The following is a 20,909-nucleotide window of genomic DNA, read 5'->3' as shown; positions in this document are numbered from 1 at the left end:
GAGACTAGTATTCCTAAACAAAATCTGCCACTTCGAAAAGAGGTCCATATGAGAATCATAGAGGACCTTTTCAAAATTCATACAGGAGAGTCTAGGATGGTCACTTTTGGGCCACTATCACATTCACCACTTTCTAACCATCTTACAAATCGGGAATTTTTTCCCCGGTACCTCAGCCATTACTGAACAAACTACATATATTATGGAAGCTTGGGTAGATCAATAAACTTAGGTATCTATTACACCAATCTCAAGAGTAGATCATAGAAGAAGAATTAAAATAGACCAATGTTGATGTAGATAATAGGTCTCAGTTACCGAAGCAACATCCGTGTTGGGTAAAGGCATATCTGAAACCATGGTCAGCCATCATCACAGATATAATTTGAAGCTCCTAGCCTCCAAAAGTTTACCATGTTCCATTTAAAATACTGGTGTGCTCTCATGTGGAAAAGGGACATGTAGGCCTTCTCAAGTAACAGGGCTTGAGTGCGACTGCTACTTCTGCACCCCCAAAAGTTACACCCCTTACTATCAATAACAGGTCAAAAGACCTTTGTAGTAGTACTATTGAGAACCACAACTATTACTTTCAAACTCTGGTGCGTTACTACAGAACACAAATATTGATTAGGAAAAAGTTATAGAGTAAACCCATCTTCTGTATCTACCGTAAACTGGAATATGCGAATTAAGAAATTGATGATCTATGTTGATGGGTGATGGAGTGTTCTCATTTTCTCATAAGTCCTCCATCAAAGCTCTGTAAAGATTTGCCCGTGAAATGCCTTAAGAAAGTAGTGTAGTCTTAATTATAGGAAACCTCAAGATATAAGTTGTTTTGAATCTCTCCACAACTATATCTGGTAGATTTTAGACATCAAGGTCCAATGTCTCAAACCCTTTTTCAACACATTGAAGTAATATATAAGTGCAAACCAAAACTGGGGTCCCATTCAGGATAGGGCTCCCCTGATCTTAACTACTTTTAGGGATCTTTAAAAAATGGTCTGGTACTAAGGAAGTGGTGTGGTAGAACTACTAGTTGGTGAATATGGTTGTATCTATGATTACGTCAACCGCTAATCTACCATCATTCTGCTGGAATGGAGATACCTTATTTGCTAAATAGGTGGGTTACATAGTGCATAAAGATCAAGTTGTTGCCCAAAAGTGGACAAACCCTTTTAATATTACATTTTTCTTTATAGTTATTACTATTGTCTGATGATTCTGACTGGTTATCAAGAAATCGTCATTCACTTTGGTTGAGTACAGCAGGGAAATTACAGAAATCCTATACAACGATTAACCCAAGACCAAGTGAAATTAAACTATTTTATTGTCTTTGGATGAGCAGATTGACGTACGAACACTGCAAGATGTATATTTACAGAGCTGAAGATTCTTTTTTTTTTTTTTACTGTTTTTATCTTTTTTTTTAAGTATTTTCTCCACCGTTTAAAAGATGGTAAAATAAATTTCTAGATAATTAGCTCAATTGAAAATTTTTCCTACAAAATTTTTTTCAAAGAATATTTTTACATTTTTATCCCTGATCTGAGAAACTTTCTATTGCCAATTTAGAAAGAATCTAATTTATTTTAAATCTAAAGCGTATCAAAATGTAAACTATTCAGACACCATATTGGGTAAAATGTAAAACTGTTGCTTTTATTTTGCTTTTTGCTTTTTACTTGATTTTTCCTAATCAACCATATGTAGAAAGAACAGTATGTTGTTAAGAAAAATTGATCCTCCGCTACCGGATATGGTACTGTGTAATGTGTATGTACACACTCTATAATCCGTGCTGTAAATCAAGTGAACACTTACTTGGTAGGAGGGGGGTATGATGTCCAAAGTCCCCCTCCTTTAAGTGATGACTCCAACGTTATCAACGAGACGAATACCCCGTAAAAGTTTCAACGTTTTAATGAAAGGCAGCGCGTTTCGGTGCCCAAACAATGGCACCTTTCTCAAGCCAAATAAGGTGCCATTGTTTGGGCACCGAAACGCGTTGCCTTTCATTAAAACGTTGAAACTTTTACGGGGTATTCGTCTCGTTGATAACGTTGGAGTCATCACTTAAAGGAGGGGGACCTTGGACATCATACCCCCCTCCTACCAAGTAAGTGTTCACTTGATTTACAGCACGGATTATAGAGTGTGTACATACACCTTACACAGTACCATATCCAGTAGCGCAGGACCAATTTTTCTTAACAACATACTGTTCATTCTGCTTCTGGGGGGTCCCTCTGTACTAGAGAGACCCTTGATCTATCCTGCAGCTCTCCCTATTTCCAGGGGATTGGATACCGGTACTTGAAGGATTTCTTAAGACGGACCTTGTGGCGCACTTCACACCATTATCAAAATCAACCATATGTGGCACTGTTTTCAATGCTCTTCATAAATTGTTTAGTCCTTGACTAAAAAAGACTTGAATATGTCATAGAAAATGTCATGGATTTTGCTGTTATATAATTCACAGTATCAAATTCTAATTAAAGGGGTTTCTGAGTAATACAAAAAGTGCATAGGGGGCAGGAATAGTTAAAAATAAAAAGCTACAGTAATTATACTCATTACTATGTTCCCCAACCGGTTCAGTGCTGCGATGAGCCTAACTTAGTTTATTTTTAATAATTCCCTACCCTCTGTGCATTTTTGTATAACTCAGTAAACGTTTTAAAGGGACGGTACACTTTAATAAACATCAACAGTCAACCTCACCTCTTTTAAAGGGGTATGCCATCTTAAGATGTGGTATCATACTACTAGAATGTGTCATCACTTTGTGATCGATGGTGGTGCGACCTCTGAGAACGAAGGGGTGGTTACTGAATTTATGTTCTGTTTCCCAGCACAGCAGGTACACCGGACCCACTATATGCACAGAACAATTGTGAAGGAACTAGTCCTTAGCCCCTTCATTTTGAGTCAGACCACCTCAGATCAGGAATTGAGAAACGCTTTAAAATATTTCTAGTACCTTCACAGGGAAACTAGCAAAAATTCTGCATCACCATATTCCCTATGAAAGTACCCAAGGGTCACTGCTCCTTATAGTATACAATACCGGAACGTAACCTTTTATTTGTTTTTTTTTACTCTTTTTTTTACCAAAAATCAACCTTTAAAAAAACTAAGAATTTTTGTAAAGGCGAGCAAGAGATTTATGTTAATTTTGTACACACTACCATGACAAACTTTATTCAATACTATGGGAATTTTGCATTAATTTCAGTGCAATTGAAAGCAAGATTTCCAGCCCATAGTCATCACCATTAAAATATTCTACAGTATTGGAATGTTCCAAGCCAAATTATTAGCCCATCATTGCCAGGACAAGGTGATTTGGCAAAGATAAGCCTATCCCAGTTTCTTCCATACAGTCACTATACACACATAGTATGATTTCTATCCACAGTTGCATAACATTACATTTCCCTTAGTTTACCTATGAAATTGTGTCTATAAATTAAAAAATCTTAAATTTAGGGATCCTATCCCGATGACAGACTTATAAAAATAAAGAGACAGTATGATAGCCGAGTACAGGTATATCAGTGGGTAAAATCCCCCCCTCTAAAGTCCCAAACAAGGAGGCTTAAAAGAAAAAAAACCCTGTTCCGTGGGATCACATCGTGTATCATGTGATTGCTCTCAGGCAGTAATAGGCTCTTAAAGGGTTCATGTGATGCAATGTGTGCCTGCCATTTCTAAGGCTCTGCTCACACTACATTATTGCCTTCTACTGGGAAGATTTACTAACATATACATTTGATGGAAGGCTCTGATGTAAGCCAGTATATACGCATACAGTAGCATACGTAAGCCATACGACCCCATAGTAAGTTATTTCAAGCAACTAAAGAAGTATGCCAACACATGCCAACCCAACAGTTGTCAGAAGAAAACTCTTCCAGGTGAATGGAGTATAATGGAGTCCTATGGATCTGTTCAGCACATACATGGCAAGCTTTCCTAGAGCATCTGCCAAACTTATGTCTCATATCTACACTTATAATCTATCCACGATATGATCTTTTTTAGATCTGTCAACTAGCTGGAAAGCGTCATGTGATGCACCATATGACTCTACAGAAGAAGGTCGGTTCCACATCGGTGTTGAAAAATACCAAAAGATGGGAGCTGAGCGGAAAGCAAACGGACTCCATTATAGTCAATCGAATCTGTCCGGCGATGTTTGGTTCCGTCTCTGGATGGAGTAGGAAAGTGGAATCCCTGCCACTAATGTAAAACTACCCTAAGTGTGTTTTAGTTTTCACCCTAAATGGGAGGGGGAGATATAAGAAAATTAGTACAAAGGAAAAGTCCAACTGGAGATGGCATGTTGGGTGCCAGGGGACAGTGCCAACAAGCTTCTCTGCCTTACCAAGGGGATTAAGATACAGGGAAGGGGCAGCAAACTGAATATTTTCCCTGGATGAAGGAAAACTTAGCTAGCTGCAACAAAATGTTTTACTATATGGTAGCAACTGTCCAAATTGCCTATCCTTGTCCCGGACCCACTTGTTGCCATAATACTACTGAATCACATGACTGTCATATAGTCCTGATTGGAAATCATTCTGAAATATAAAAAAGCAGTTCCCGAGAATCTCTGGGCTTGAAGTATTGATAGAGCCAGTCTATGCCACGTTCTTTTCTTTCCTGAGAACGAAACTGTAGGAGAGTCTCTTTGATATAAAGATCACAAGTGAGCGTGTTCCGAGCTCTGATCGCTGTCACGGCTGTCGTCATTGGCTAGTGAGTCAACTGTGTGTTGAAGGTTCGCAGCTCCGATCCCCGACAGCTCGGAAGGTAGTAAAGTTCCTTTTTTGACATTGACCAGTTCTTTTTCTCGTGCGGCGGCTCCCTGCTGACCTCCCTTCACTCGTTTCCACTTCATTCTGCGATTTTGAAACCAAACTTTCACCTTTGGAGGAGAAAAAGGAAAAATCGCTTTATTAAATAGGAAAACTTGTCGGTAGCAATAAATCTGCAACATTTTGACTCTTGTAAAACCCTTTGTTAATGAAAAACTGCAGGATTCTCTTGGCTGTAGAACTCTTTGCTGCAACGTACACTTGCAAATCCCTCATGTCTGGATATTTTGATCTCAGTACTACCATTTCTGATCTGTGTTATAACTAGTTCACCTACAGTATGTTATGTTTATAACTCCAGATAGATAGATTATTAGATAGAGAGATAGATAGATAGATAGATAGATAGATAGATAGATAGATATGAGATAGATAAATAGATAGATAGATAGATAGATAGATAGATAGATAGATAGATAGATAGATAGATAGATAGATATGAGATAGGACATAGATGGATAGATATGAGATAGATAGATGAGATAGATAGATAGATAGATAGATAGATAGATAGATAGATAGATAGATATGAGATAGATAGATAGAAGATAGATAGAGATAAGAGATAGGAGATAGATATGAGATAGATGCATAGATGGATAGATATGAGACAGATAGATAGATATGTAATAGATAGATAGATAGATAGATAGATATGAGATAGATAGATAGATAGATAGGTAGATATGTGATAGATAGATAGATAGATAGATAGATAGATAGATAGATAGATATGTGATAGATAGATAGATAGATATGTGATAGATAGATAGATAGATAGATAGATAGATAGATAGATAGATAGATATGTGATAGATAGATAGATAGATAGATATGTGATAGATAGATAGATAGATATGAGATAGATAGATATAAGATAGATAGAGATATGAGATAGATAGATAGATATCTGATAGATAGATAGATATGTGATAGATAGATAGATAGATAAATAGATAGATATGAGATAGATAGATAGATAGATATGTGATAGATAGATAGATAGATAGATATGTGATAGATAGATATGTGATAGATAGATATGTGATAGATAGATAGATAGATAGATAGATAGATAGATAGATATGAGATAGATAGATATAAGATAGATAGAGATATGAGATAGATAAATATGAGATAGAGATATTATGGATAGACTGTCCATATATTATTTATACCCCATGGACTGAGGGACATATACAGCAGAAACAACCTCTTTTAAGGTCACTTCTGCTGTACAACTTGTCACACTTTGTTCCAATAACAGAGCACTATGGTAACAGCAGCGTTCACCGGGCACCAGTAATCCCAGTTACCCTCATTACTGGAAACTTCAGGCCATACAACGACTGTTATTGATGTGGCGTATTTGTTACAGTGAGCAGTCACTGGAGCTGTCAGAATCCCTTCTGGACGTCAGGGTGAAGCAGCTTCTGTTTCCGTCATTTACTTTTACTCTACAACTCATCAGACTTCTCCTGCGTCCCTCCAAGACAACATGTACTTGGAAGTTATTCAATGGGCACATTTCATGTCTTACTGTGGCCTCAGTAGCGTGCACTGCCCAGAAGTTCCCTTTGAAATGTAGAATTTCTTTTTATTACAGAAGTGCACTCCAAACCATAAGACCATAAAATTACGTTTGTCACATTTCTTAGATCTACGGACAACAGGTCAACTGAACAGTAAAGTAAATTAAAGGGGGAAAACAGTGCATCTACTTTTTGTTAAAAGGTTTTCCATGGCTTGAAGTTGAACTCTCCATTAAGGTACTTTTAGGGGCATTTTACATGGGACGGACTTGTCTGCAAGATGCAACACAGATGCAGATTTTTCTCTTAGGCCTCAGTCACACGGGTGCATTGGCATTCTTACACCGGCGCCGATGCGCCCGTGTGACTGCAGGAAGGAGACGGACGTACCTGCAGACGGCCGTCTCTCTGCAGCGCCGGAGGAAAGAACACATGACCGGCAATGAAGCCGATGCTTCATTGCCGGTCAGGAACGTCAGGAAGCTGAGGAACGTCTTCCGGAATTCTCGTGACTTTTTTTACACAAACTTTGGGCTTATGTCCACGGACGTATGCATAAAATGGCACGGTTTCACACATACACAGGTCTTTCGCTTTGCCAGCAGAGATTGCGTATGGGCTGAGTATTCACTGCGCATGTCCGAGAATTTGATGTCACGGACATGCGTAGTGTGGTTTTTTATTTCCAAATTCCTCATTCTGTTCAGAGCAGGGATGCATTTCAAAATGCTGCCCTCTTGCAATGCCTACGTAGCGTTTCAATATGGAGCCATAGAAGGGCATCCAAATCATACACAGAGAGATAGAGCATTCTGCGATTTATTTCTCTGCCGTATGTAAATGCTGTGTCCACACGCTGGTGTGCATGGTAGACCAAAAAATGGTAGAAAAAAATGCCCATGGACCAGAGACGTAACTTGAAGCTTCTGGGCCCCGATGCAAAACTTGTAACAGGGCCCCCAACTATAATGCTTTACTTATAGTACTGGGTTCCCTATATGGAGAAGAGAGGCCTTATGGGCCCCCTAAGGCTCCTGGGCCCGGGTGCAACCGCATCTCCTGCATCCTCTATAGTTACGCCCCTGCCATGGACATGTGCCCTTTAATTGCAGAAATACATCTCTTGTGTGTTAGAAATTCGCAACAAGAAGTCCATAATGCGTCCTTAATTCCACAGCGGAAAGCTTTCCACTGTGGAATTGAATCTTGTGGTTTTGAAGTAAAGATGTGTAGATTTTAACAGGTGCGGAATTCAAGCCCCATAAGTATCACATTGTGATGCAGAAATGTGTGCACAGACTAATTCGGTCCCGTGTAAAAGATCCCAAATGAGCGATTTCTATCTATAGTCATCCAGTGTAGAAGTGGGACCGAACGGTACTGAGCAAGAAATTGCTCATTAGTTGTTAGTTGCTCATTGCAGCTTACTGAAACAAAGTAGCTAATGAGAAACTTATCTCTCAGTGAACAGACAGTCGTTCGTTCAGCTATGAATGACTGCCTGTTCACAGTGAATGAAGGTGGCTGGTACCCTTAGTCAGTTGTAATCATTGAGGAAACCAACAATAAGAGCTGAATTTCCCTGCAGTGCCACCACAGATGAAATGAAGCATTCCATGGTGTCTATGGGTATCAATGGGCTGTCGAAGGGATACACCTATATGTTGGGTCCTACAAATCAAGAGAGAGTCTTTGCAGATAACTTTTTTATTTACAGTTTTAATTTTAAAATATTTGTTGTATTTTTTTATGATGTGTTCTCGAAAGGTCAAAAAGATTAGATTAAAAACAAAATTTTAATCCAGTAGTTAGATTTTTAGATTTTAATTGATTTTTTTTTTTATAATACAGAGTGATTCATAAAGAATGGCGCAAAAGCAGAGCTGATTTCTGCATACCTGAATTAGTGAATCCTGCACTGAGCAGGGGGTCGGACCCGATGACCCTGGAGATCCCTTCCAACTCTACCGTTCTATGAGTCTATGAATTGGCATACAAGAGCCATAATGACATGAAACGTTAGAAGAACTCTTCAAGTTTTTAATGCATCTTATACTTGTACAATGTAGGTGTCGTGGTAACACGGTAGATGTCCAGATGGTAGCACAGTTCTTCCCAAATGTGTCCCAAACTATCCTCTGTTATTAATTTAGCTGTTTTAGGCTGAATGTCTACAGATGGATTATTGCTGCGGAATTCGCGGTCAGAGATCGGCCACGAATTCCGCAACAATGTCCATCCATAGACATGCTGTGGTAAACAATTCTCCCCTGCCCATGAACAGAAATCAGCTGCGATTTTCCACTCGCCGGGGAGAATCACAGTACGTTCTATTCTGCGCGGAAAATCGCACTAACTGCAATGGAAGCTGTCCGTCCCACGATACTTCCAATGTGAGCACTGTGGAAATACCACGAGAATCTGCATCACACCCCAGCGCCAGCGAACGCACGCTGGCTTACTGGGAAAGGTGCTCACGGCGGATCCAGAGAGGTCATTATAAGATCTCTGGAGTACGCCGGGTCTTATTCTGCTGCGATATTTCACAGTCGGAATCCGACCCGACCGTGGGCAGGAGGCCTTAGGTTATCTAGGTTCTGTGGTTAACATCTGTAAGGTGCGTCAAAAACTTACACTGTTCATTTTTAATCACCCTGTACTATATACATTGACCGATTACTCCAAGACTGGTTATACCATACACAGAAGCAGCTAACCAAATGTGGTTGATCCTAGAGGCGAGTGTTGGGTCGTGTGTTTGGTATCTCAGCAATGACATGCCACAGTGGATCAAATGACCCAACAGTACAACAACCAAGAAGTTAAACAAACTTCCACAATGACCCTGTGGTGTACCCTGTGTCAACTAGGGTTGAGTACCCAAAAACCAACAAGGGTGCCAGTGATGAACCCACATCACTGCCAACAATGCATGATGAGAGTGTTGAAGATTCTTATTGAAATGAATCAAGCTCAGTGCACCTACCCACCTGTGCTTCCCACACTGCCCGACCTGTGCCTCCTTCATGTGGGGACTGACCAGGTCTCTGTTCTCATGATCAGTGGGGGTCCCACCACTCAGATCCCCTTCGATCAGCTAGTTATCCCCTATCCTGTAAATAGGGGATACCTTGTTGGAACCAGAATACCCATTTAATGCAAAAATCTCTGTCAATCCTACTTATTACATTATGTTATATTGTATTATAATGTATTAATATGTTGGTTAATTTATTAGTTAAATATTTAATATTATTTACATTAAAATGACATTTAAGCAATTTTCTGTGGGGCTGGAGTGTAATGGAAGCTTCTGATGAGCCAGTATTAAGAGCCACTTGTAAATCAGAAAGGGTAGACTGATCTGTTCGCTGCATCTGTTCCCCTGAATCTTCCCTTTTCACTTAGTCGGCACGTTGGGTCACCCTCATGTCTACAAAGTGCTGATTACTCTGCAGTTACTAGAGCAGGATGCAGAATATAAATCCATGGCCAAGCACTCAGGAGGAGAGTGTATATATAGAACACTATATTTATCCTTCATCACAAATCTACAGGTCCCCGCAACGAAGTTGCAATATTAATAGCGAAGGGTAGATATAGAGGCTCTCCATTCGTGACACTTTCTAATGGGGATTTAGCATTACATATGTGAAGGTTTATATTTCTAGAATCACACTGTTGTCCATTGATTAAATAGTGGAAATTAAGGCTTAGGGCCTGCACTGTCCGAAATATTCCTTGTCAGTGTTTAAGCTTTATTTATGACCTAGAACTTAAGGTATAGTGTAGCGTTATCAACAGAGGTATTTAAACAGGTTTTGCGGGACTACACTGTTGACGATGTATCCTCAGGATTAGTGTGGAGTGAACGGAAACCGGGTCGAACTTTGCTATTAGTCACAATTAGTCACAAACCTCTGGTGGCTCATCAAGGTTGAACCCACTAAAATACCACCACCACCTTCTTTGGGAATATGATGAAGTTCTGGTTGAATTCGAACTCATTCGGACCGAACTGAACTTTTTGCGGAAATTCGGTGAACCGGCTGAACCAAACTTTTGAAAAGTTTTCTCATTGCTACTCAGGATTGGACATCGATAGTTGATTGGCGAGGGTCTGCTGCTTGAGATTCCTGCTGACCAGCTGTTTGAAGTGACAGTGGCACTGGGGCCAGGCACAGGGCCGTACGTTGTATGGTGGCTGTGCCAGGGATACCAGCTTTTCCTACTCACTTAAATGAGACTGAGATATTTTTAGGCCATTTGTCTGAGGAACGTGACATCACAAGCCCGAGAAGAGAACGTGGCACTCAACCAATCACTGCAGCATCTTCAATCAGCTGGTTAGTGGGAATCCTGAGCGGCAGACTCGAACAATCAGCTACTGATGACCTATACTAAGAATATGTCATCAATACTTTAGTCCTGGAAAAACCCTTCAAAAGGGTTCTAGGTCCAGTGTAAAATCTATTCTCCAAGCAGTGAGATAACAAATTGGCATATAGTATTATATACATATATATATATACTTTTATTATACTTTCTGTGCTATTATTATATATACTTCGGCATAACTTGCAAAAGTTGTAATGGCATGCAAACAGCGTATGGCAGCGCAGTTGTGTATGTTGGGAGGTGTGGCTGTGTATACTAATAGGAGCATCAAGTAGTAGGTTGTTGTGATGATAATGAGACATGTGATTCCAGCATAGATCCACAGTATGTTCGCGTGAGGCATGGAGGGTCTGAGCTGGTGCTCCTGCGAGTGTGCTGAGAAGAACATTGCTAAAGAGGACGTAGCTGAGAGGGCCTAAGTGTCATAGACATAACTGGCATAGTGATTATCCCTGTCACGTGCGGAGCCTTTCCTAGTGAGAGAGCCCAAATTCTGCTAGATGAGTAATGCCTTAGGAGCGTGATTACAAGAGACTGAATAGAGCCAACCAGTATGGAGTGCCATTTCTCCTATGTTGTTGCCACCAGAAAGAGACTGTCTGTTACTACAGTTTCTTGAAGGCTTCTTCAGTAAAGCATTGTTTAAGCATAAAGATGTGCACTGTCTCTTCTCTCCATCACCATCCGGTCTCAAATTACTGGACACAGCTTATGATCAGTACAACAGTATGACTATGAGCAGATCAAACATGGTAGTAGTAGCCATTTCAATTCTCCATGGACAAATGGATGAGATAGACGTTGGCTTACAACCTATAGATCCAATGTATTGTAACATTAGAGAAGTTATATTCATATATACATAGAGGCAGTTTTGTGGTAGTTATATTCTTGTACATAGGGGGCAGTATTATAGGAGTTATATTCTTGCACATAGGAGAGCAGTATTATAGTAGTTATATTCTTGTACATAGGAGGCAGTATTATAGTAGTTCTATTCTTGTACATAGGAGCAGTATTATAGTAGTTATATTCTTGTACGTAGGGAGCAGTATTATAGTAGTTATATTCTTGTACATAGGGGCAGTATTATAGTAGTTATATTCTTGTACATAGGAGGCAGTATTATAGTAGTTATATTCTTGCACATAGGGGCAGTATTATAGTAGTTATATTCTTGTACATAGGGGCAGTATTATAGTAGTTATATTCTTGTACATAGGGGGCAGTATTATAGTAGTTATATTCTTGTACATAGGAGCAGTATTATAGTAGTTATATTCTTGTACATAGGGGGCAGTATTATAGTAGTTATATTCTTGTACATAGGAGGCAGTATTATAGTAGTTATATTCTTGTACATAGGGGGCAGTATTATAGTAGTTATATTCTTGTACATAGGGGGCAGTATTATAGTAGTTATATTCTTATACATAGGAGGCAGTATTATAGTAGTTATATTCTTGTACATAGGGGACAGTATTATAGTAGTTATATTCTTGTACATAGGGGGCAGTATTATAGTACTTATATTCTTGTACATAGGAGGCAGTATTATACTAGTTATATTCTTATACATAGGAGGCAGTATTATAGTAGTTATATTCTTGTACATAGGAGGCAGTATTATAGTAGTTATATTCTTGTACATAGGGGGCAGTATTATAGTACTTATATTCTTGTACATAGGGGGCAGTATTATACTAGTTATATTCCTGTACATAGGGGGCAGTATTATAGTAGTTATATTCTTGTACATAGGGGCAGTATTATACTAGTTATATTCTTGTACATAGGGGGCAGTATTATAGTAGTTATATTCTTGTACATAGGGGGCAGTATTATAGTAGTTATATTCTTGTACATAGGGGGGCAGTATTATAGTAGTTATATTCTTGTACATAGGGGGCAGTATTATAGTAGTTATATTCTTGTACATAGGGGGCAGTATTATAGTAGTTATATTCTTGTACATAGGGGGGCAGTATTATAGTAGTTATATTCTTGTACATAGGGGGGCAGTATTATAGTAGTTATATTCTTGTACATAGGGGGCAGTATTATAGTAGTTATATTCTTGTACATAGGGGGCAGTATTATAGTAGTTATATTCTTGTACATAGGGGGCAGTATTATAGTAGTTATATTCTTGTACATAGGGGGCAGTATTATAGTAGTTATATTCTTGTACATAGGGAGCAGTTTAATACTAGAGATATTATGGTCAATAGGGGGCAGTATTATAGTAGCTACATTATTGTATGTAGAGGACCGTATGGTTGGCCAATTGGTACCTTTTGTTCTTACAACTGATAAAGGGCAGGATGGCTGGAATGTGGCCTGGTTGAGATACTTGTTAAGTTTTCCTTTTAAATGTTAGTAATTTGCTTTTCTATTTTTTTATATTTTCTATTACTCAATTTTTTAAAAACATATCTGTCATTTTGATTTATAGTATTGCTGGTCCATTAATGAGCAGAGGGACATAACGAAACCCTATGTATACGGTAGTCTGAGAAGCTGGCGACCATTGTTTCTAAATACAGAGTTGGCGTGTAATTAGAGGAACTGCAGCCGAAAAAATGAAACAGGAGTACACTAGATATTTTAACTTTACATTCAGCATCTATTTTGATATTTCTGTTGAGAAACGGAGCATTTATGTAATTCAGGGGTGAAATCTTCTGAACCCAAATGCAAAATCTGTATCAGGGTCCCTACCTTCCATGTGCTATTTATAAAACTGTTTTTTTATGTGGCATGGGAGTTTTTGGGGAGCCTCCAGCCATAAGGGCCCATGTTCAATCACCACCTCTGCACTCCATATAGCTACGCCTCTGCTTTAATGTCTCTCAATGACATTAATCTATTAATGCTTTTATTTCCAAATCTCTTCTGATCATTTTGAAAGATTAAAGAGTACCTGTGCTTTCACTTCACAACGCCCCGGCACTGTCAGCTGTATTCGGCTCCTTCCAGCAGCTACAGGCAGCCCCATAGAGCCCCATATAGTGCTTATATAGCCAGAAGAAGCCAGAAGAGCAGGGGTGCTGCTAAGTGAAAGTTCACGCATTCTTTAAACTTTTTTCTCTTACAGACTTTCTTATCCTCTCCTCATTATTGACTGAATGCTATGTAGCTTATACATCAGAGGAAACAAGATAAGCCTAGAGATCTAAAAGGAATATTGATTTTCATACAGGGTTCCCAGGTAAGCTTTCATTGAAATTCTTTGGCCCTATAAATTTTATGGTCCGTGAATTTGCCATAACTCATTTCCTAGAAGCCGATGTTAAAAAAAGGAGTTATACTTATTTCCACTCTTATCCAAAACTTGTGGAAAACAGAGAATTCTGCATTCAATAGGACAATAATTAAGTCTTCAGAAATAGTTTGATTTTCTTAAGTTCCAAGCAGGAAGTTTCTAAACATCTGTGTGTATCTACATGGAGGGAGATATATAACAAGGCACACATATATATATCATATAAAGCTACATACTGTAGGTATAAATTACACCAAGGATTGAAAACATTTGCTGTCTACACTTTTGATGGGCTGCGGAAACTCCCTATTTCCTTGGCACCTGACATGCCCTCGTAGAAATATATTGGTTTGGGAATGTTTTAACGTCCTAGTCATCTGCTACACATTTGTGGCTAATAATTCGCACATTGTACATGGTGCATTTCTAGTCAAATCCAAGATACAATAGAATAAGCTTGACTGGTTTGGATCCCATTTGACGCTTATATTAAGGAATTGCCCTATAAAATATCAACTAATATAATGTTATTACTGGAATCGCCATCTCCGTAGAAGGCAATGATGTCATTAGTCAGGGCCAGAGAGACACAATTCATATTACCGAACCCAGCACACACAATATACAGCATGGAAGCAATACCAAGTAATATTGAAGCACCTGCATTCCAGCCACTGATCAACACTATAAGGGATCATGCACACAGGCGTATGAAAGTTGCGCTCGACATCCTTTGATGCAACTTGCATCGCAAAGCATGCAGACTCCCATCCATGAACTGTGGGAGACGCGTGAGCAATGAATATTACATGTCCAATTCTGGTCAATGACTCAGAGTAGAAAGTAGCATTCCACGTGAAAAAATGCCCGTGTGTATGGGCTAATTGGCTGTAATTAGAGATGAGCGAGCATACTCGCTAAGGCAAACTACTCGAGCGAGTAGTGCCTTATTCGAGGACCTGCCCGCTCGTCTCTAAAGCTTCGGCTGCCGGCCGGGGGCAGGGAGCGGCGGGGGAGAGCGGGGAGGAACGGATGGGAGATCTCTCTCTCGCTCTCTCCCCCCGCTCCTCCCTGCTCACCGCCGCAACTCACCTGTCACCCGCGCCGGCCCCCGAATCTTTAGAGACGAACGGGGAGATCCTCGGCTAAGGCACTACTTGCTCGAGTAGTTTGCCTTAGCAAGTATGCTCGCTCATCTCTAGCTATAATGGGTCCGTATGCCATCCGTTAAATACATGGATGCCACATGAATGAAATATACATTAATTTGCATGAGCCCTAACACATGCAAGCACTCATGTGTCAGAGGTACAGTTAATGATATCAGTAGGGAAAGCAATCCATCCCCTGCTTTCTATTTTTTGGGGGGCGGGCGTGAAGGAGGTGGCATGCATTCTGGCATACAGGAAGCAGTCCTTATTCCCTGACACTCTTGGTATCAAAATAATGGGAGAGTAAACCCCACAAATATGATTCCTTTACCTAAAATTTCCATTAATACTATTATATTAGAGAATGGCCCATGAACGAGGTCCAGCAGAAGAGTAGCTTGTAAGCTTCTGGTTGAAGGGTTTACCTTAAAAGGGGTATTCCGGGACATTCACTATTGATTTTCACAGGATCCCTATTCATCATCCCGCCCACTGTCAGTGTAACAGGTTGGACATTGTCATTGGGGATCAGGGCTGGAAGTGTACAAGCCAGCCTCTATGGGGCAATACTTCCTATTACACTTCCAGCTCTAACTGCAATGAGGAGCCGGAAGTGTAATAGAAGGCAGCGCTTCCATTGATTTCAATGGGAGTGAAGCCGGCTATTACACTTCCAGTCTTGACCACCAAAGACAACATCTGGTCAGCTGTACTAATAGAGGGTGAGATGATCAGCTAAACAGCAGGGATCCTGAGCAGCAGACCCTTCAGGATAGGTCATCAATAGTAAAACTCCTGGAATACCCCTTTAAAGACACAGTCTGGTTAAACAGCAAACTCTACTTTTGTACCACTTATCGGCGGTACAAAAACTCTTCATGGTTACAATTCTTATACAAGGCACAGAAGCTTAGTAGTTGCAATAAAATCTAGGTTGAACTATTACAAAAACAACATTATTTGCAAGTATTCAGACAAGGAATCCCATATAATATTTTAGAAAATCTACCCCAAGGCTTTCTATTTGGACATTTTCACATATAACCCCCACAGTGCTGATATTCTGCATACCAAACAACAAAGCCGTATAAACCACCTCATGGAAAGTACCTGTCTTTCTGTGAGATCAAGGTTTACAGCAATTTCGTATCGTCTCAAGCGGGTAAGGTAGTTATGATGAGCGAATTCTGCCTCCAACTCTCGGATTTGTTCTTTCGTGAAGGCTGTTCTCTCTTTCCGGGGTTTACTATTTACATCGGACTTGTAACTTCCTTCCTGTGAATCTACAGACAGAAAAAAATATTAATTTTTACATTATTTTACTTTTCACGTAAAAAAAATTTTAAAATGAAAACCAGGCATCTTATCATCTGGATGTTTTCTATATTGCTTTAGTTAGTACGTCCAATGCCTTATGCTTCCCTTTATTATGAACATATGTGTAATATCCAAGCAAAGCTATAAAACAATATCCACATAAATACACAGTACAATATATCAGTGGAATAATACACATGTGAAGCTTATCTCCAAACAAATAATAGAACATCCATCTGCCCCTGAGTGTTCCCGGTATCTTAGTCAGCTCAACAGTTCACTTGTTTAATCAGAACTTTTTGCTTCAGAGCTGCTGATCTTTCTAAAACTGAAGACAGAAAATCGCAACCATACCGCTGACAGCCATTTTGGAGGCTATAGAGAGCCTTTAGTCACGCGTCCGTTGTCTATTTTCCCATATTGAAAAAAAAAATCACGCATGCAAAAAGTTCTGGAAACACATATAGAAGTGATAGGATCTCAAATGGTATCAGAGTGGAACATTAAACAGAAACATGCAGTTACAAGAAAAAGTAAGTGAACCCTTTGAAATGACTTGGATCTCTGCATTGTTAACTGGTAAAGTGGGTATTAAATTTCAATTATAGACAATGACACTGTAACTAAATTAATAACACACAAACAGTTGTGCCGTACACACCTTTTATAAAGCACATTGATTAAACATTCACAGAATAGGGAAAAGAGGTAAGTTCAACTCTTTGCTATTAACTTCTCCAACAGCTAATTAGCAAAAGGTTTTTCAGTTAAGGAAATGTGGGGTTTGCGGGTGCTTTGCCCATTAAACGAAATCATATAAAGCCTGGTTACTGACAAATGCTGGTCTTCTCAAGAAACACTGGTTAGTGTAAACTATGCATTGAGGCAAACAACTTTGAGAAGACGTGTTAAGGAGATAAATAAAGCTGTTAAAGGCTACAAAGTATTGCTAAAGACTTGAGTGTATGTCAATCCTTGGTTAGACTAATTATCTGCAAATGGAGAAAATTAAAGACTGTTACTATTATCCCTAGAAATGTGCATCTTTTGAAAATCACTCCAAGAGCACAATGAGAAGTGGTTAGAAAGAACCCAAGGAACAGCCAAAGACCTACAGAAAACTCTACAAACTGCAAAATCTTCTGTTCATGTGTTTACTATTAGAAAAATACTGAACAGGAATAGTGTTCATAGAAGGGCACCACGATGGAAGCAGCTGGTGTTAAAAAAAAACAAAAAAAAAACATCATTGTGGCCCATCTCAAGTTTCCCTGAGATCACCTGAATGTTCCACAACATCTCTGGGGAATATTCTATGGAACTATACAGCACAAATGCACAATTTGGAAGGAACAAAAACACCAGCAGCACCAAAACCTCATCTCAACGTATACCATGATGCTCCCTCATCCCAGCATAATGGAGGAAACACCATGGTCTGTGATTGATGTTGTGCCTCAGAGGCCTTGCAATCACTGGAGGTACAATTAATTCTAAGTTGGATCAACACATTTTACAGGAGAATGTGAGGGCAGCCATCCATGACCGCAAGCTGAAGAGACGTAGGGTGACGAAACAAAGCAATGACCCAAAGCACACAGTTCAATCAAGTAAAAATGGTTGGAAGAGATCTGTGTTTTGGAATGGCCACGTTAGAGTCTTGATCTTAACTCTATCATAATGCTGTGGCACGACCTAAAGAAGGTTGTGTACGTATGACATCCCAGAACTATTGCTTAACTGAAACACATTTGTAGAGGGGATTGGTCCACAATTTCTCCTCAATGCTGTGCAAATGTTATTTGCAGCTACAGGAAACATTTGGTGGGCGTAATTGCTGAAGGCTAGTTAACACAGGGGTTCACTTACTTTTCTCCCTGCACTCTAGATGGTTATTCAATATGTTAAATAAAAGACATGCATGGTATGCTATTAATTTAGTTATTATTTGTCGATAATTATGATTTATATAAGAGTCAGGCCACATTTATTAGAATTAATGCAGAAATCTAATGGGTTCATTTACTTTCAACTGTATGATCAAAAAAGAAAAGACACTACCTGGGTAAAAATTCCTGAATGACCACTAATGCAAAGACCTCCTTTTGGCATTTTGATTGAAAGGAAGAGTCGGGTAATAAAAAAAATGATATAAGATCTTGTAAGACATGCATAAATTACAAAATAGATACAAAAACTACCAGTGCCCCTGAGGCATAACTCAACAAAATGTTTTAGATTCATTTCTGGACTAGCCTCATTGGTTATCAATCATCTTTGAGTTATCTACTTGTGAAATCAGTACTTTGTAATTGATGAAAAGGAATGACAAAATGACTCAGACTCATGTTTCTGGAAAGCTAGCTTGAAAGTTGCTGTTTTTTTTTTTCAAAATGGCCGCCACGGTAATACATAAAAATGTCAGTATTAGAGATGAGCAAGCATACTCATTAAGGGACAATACTCAAGTGAGTATCGTCCTTTTTGAGTACCTGCCTGCTCATCAGAAAAGATTCGGGTGCCGTCAGGGGGCGGCGGGGGAGAGCATGGGGGAATAGGGGGAGAATTTTTGAATGCGACACATTGACCATCCATCATCGGATTAAATCCAAGCAGGACTTTTTCATAACCCTATGATGGTCAGATTCATATCAAATAATTAATTGGAAGTTCTTGGGATCTGGTCCCTGCATAGGTCTGTGCATACAAAATTTTTCAGATTTTTCTACACCTCAAGGATCAGTAAACTAAAAGGATTGTGAAATATTATCATATTATGGAATATTTAGAGTAACAGACATTTTTCAGTTGTGTTGTAGCGTTTCTTATATAAGAGCTTTAATTTGGAGTCGACTCCAAGTTGATATTTTTTTTCTTACATTTTACCTTTTTACCTCTACAAAAATATTATTTTCTTTTAAAAGTGAAAGGCTGTAAATCTCTTGTTTTTTAAACTTGTTTCTGGAAATATCCTGATTTAATGTACCTCTTGGGACATTGGGTTGGGAGATACCATCCCACCCTGACCTTTCGGTCTTTTTTCACATCCTATGAAGCAAGGCCCTTATGGTTTCTCTCTGGTGGAAAAAGGGTTGGAGACCCAAAAAAATGTTGGCAGCTTTTATATTAGTTTCCATCTGTTCTACAGATGTTCTAACTTGCTCAACAGTCTTGTTCTGCTTTATAAGGACTCAGTCTTCAATGCCCTATGATAGATGTTAAGTCTAAAACATTTGGCCACGAGGGGATTTGTGGAGATGACCCTCTGTCCTCTCCTCATCTGTACATCTGGTATACAATATGCTAATATTGCATGTATATTAAATTCTATGATCTGGAGAATTACAAGGCCACGACTTTAAATACAGATCTGGTAAAATTCCAGAATCACACAATACTTTTTTAGAAAAAAAAAAGATGACAGATTTAAAAAAAATATATATACGCATATATAGAATACAATATTAAAAGAACACTAAATAAAAATCGCTGAAAAGAAAGAGCCACAGATAATTAGATGCATACATACACAATAGATAGATAGATAGATAGATAGATAGATAGATAGATAGATAGATAGATAGATAGATAGATAGATAGTGTGAGTGCAGGCTACACAGGGTTTGTAACTATGGAAATACATAGGTTTACATATGATTTGTATATGCAAAATGCTAAAATTACATGAAAAAGTTGATACATTTTTGATTTTAGTTGTAACTGGAGCAATAAAAAAATGTTGTAAAAGTACAACCACCCTTTAACAGGCAATTCATGAATAAAGAATTTCCTTCAAAACAGTTGCCCAGTTCTTAGATCGGTGACTAGTGATGAACGAACTTTTCAAAAGTTCAGCCGGTTTGCCAAATTTGGGCAAAGATTTTGGTTTGGTCCGAATTAGTTCAAACCGTACCCAAACCTCACCTATACCCCTAAAACTGATGTATAACACTGTCTTAGGCCTTAGTCACACGGGCGTTTTTTCGCACGATTTGCGCATCGCATGACGGATGCGCATGCGCAAATCGCGTGACCGGCGCCGAAAAATCGGCCCAAAAATCGCCCGAAAATCTGCTCCTAGCCGCGTTTCATTAGAAACGGGCTGGAGCTGTCCAGCGCATTGCATTCAATGGAGCCAGCAATACAGCCGTCTCCATTGAAAGCAATGCGCTGCGGGCGAGTGTGGGATGAATTGTCAGGAAGGGGTTAAATATATAAGCCCTTCCCTGCAATTTATCCAGAAAAGTGTTAAAATAAAAAATATATATGTACTCACCTGTTCCCGGCAGCCGGAGATCCGCACGGCCATCCTGCAGTGGGTGTGAAGGAGGTGTGACTCAGACTTGCC

The 20,909-nt window shown here is 39.2% G+C and overlaps 1 protein-coding gene across 1 annotated transcript in view; it reads right to left on the bottom strand.

Moving 5' to 3' along the window:
- Window positions 1-2,101: 2,101 nt before the first annotated feature.
- MEOX2 (mesenchyme homeobox 2) overlaps window positions 2,102-20,909 on the bottom strand; it is a 91,795-nt gene continuing 72,987 nt past the window's right edge. The window contains exons 2-3 of the mRNA XM_066584640.1: window positions 16,355-16,527; window positions 2,102-4,948 (exon numbers count right to left, since the gene is read on the bottom strand). Coding sequence (XP_066440737.1) covers window positions 4,724-4,948; window positions 16,355-16,527 — 398 coding nt within the window. The 3' untranslated portion in view covers window positions 2,102-4,723. The remainder of the gene's footprint in view (window positions 4,949-16,354; window positions 16,528-20,909) is intronic.

Source organism: Eleutherodactylus coqui, chromosome 12 (genome assembly GCF_035609145.1).
Source record: "Eleutherodactylus coqui strain aEleCoq1 chromosome 12, aEleCoq1.hap1, whole genome shotgun sequence".
Classification (NCBI taxonomy): domain Eukaryota; kingdom Metazoa; phylum Chordata; class Amphibia; order Anura; family Eleutherodactylidae; genus Eleutherodactylus; species Eleutherodactylus coqui.
This window is presented reverse-complemented; position numbering and strand designations above follow the sequence as displayed.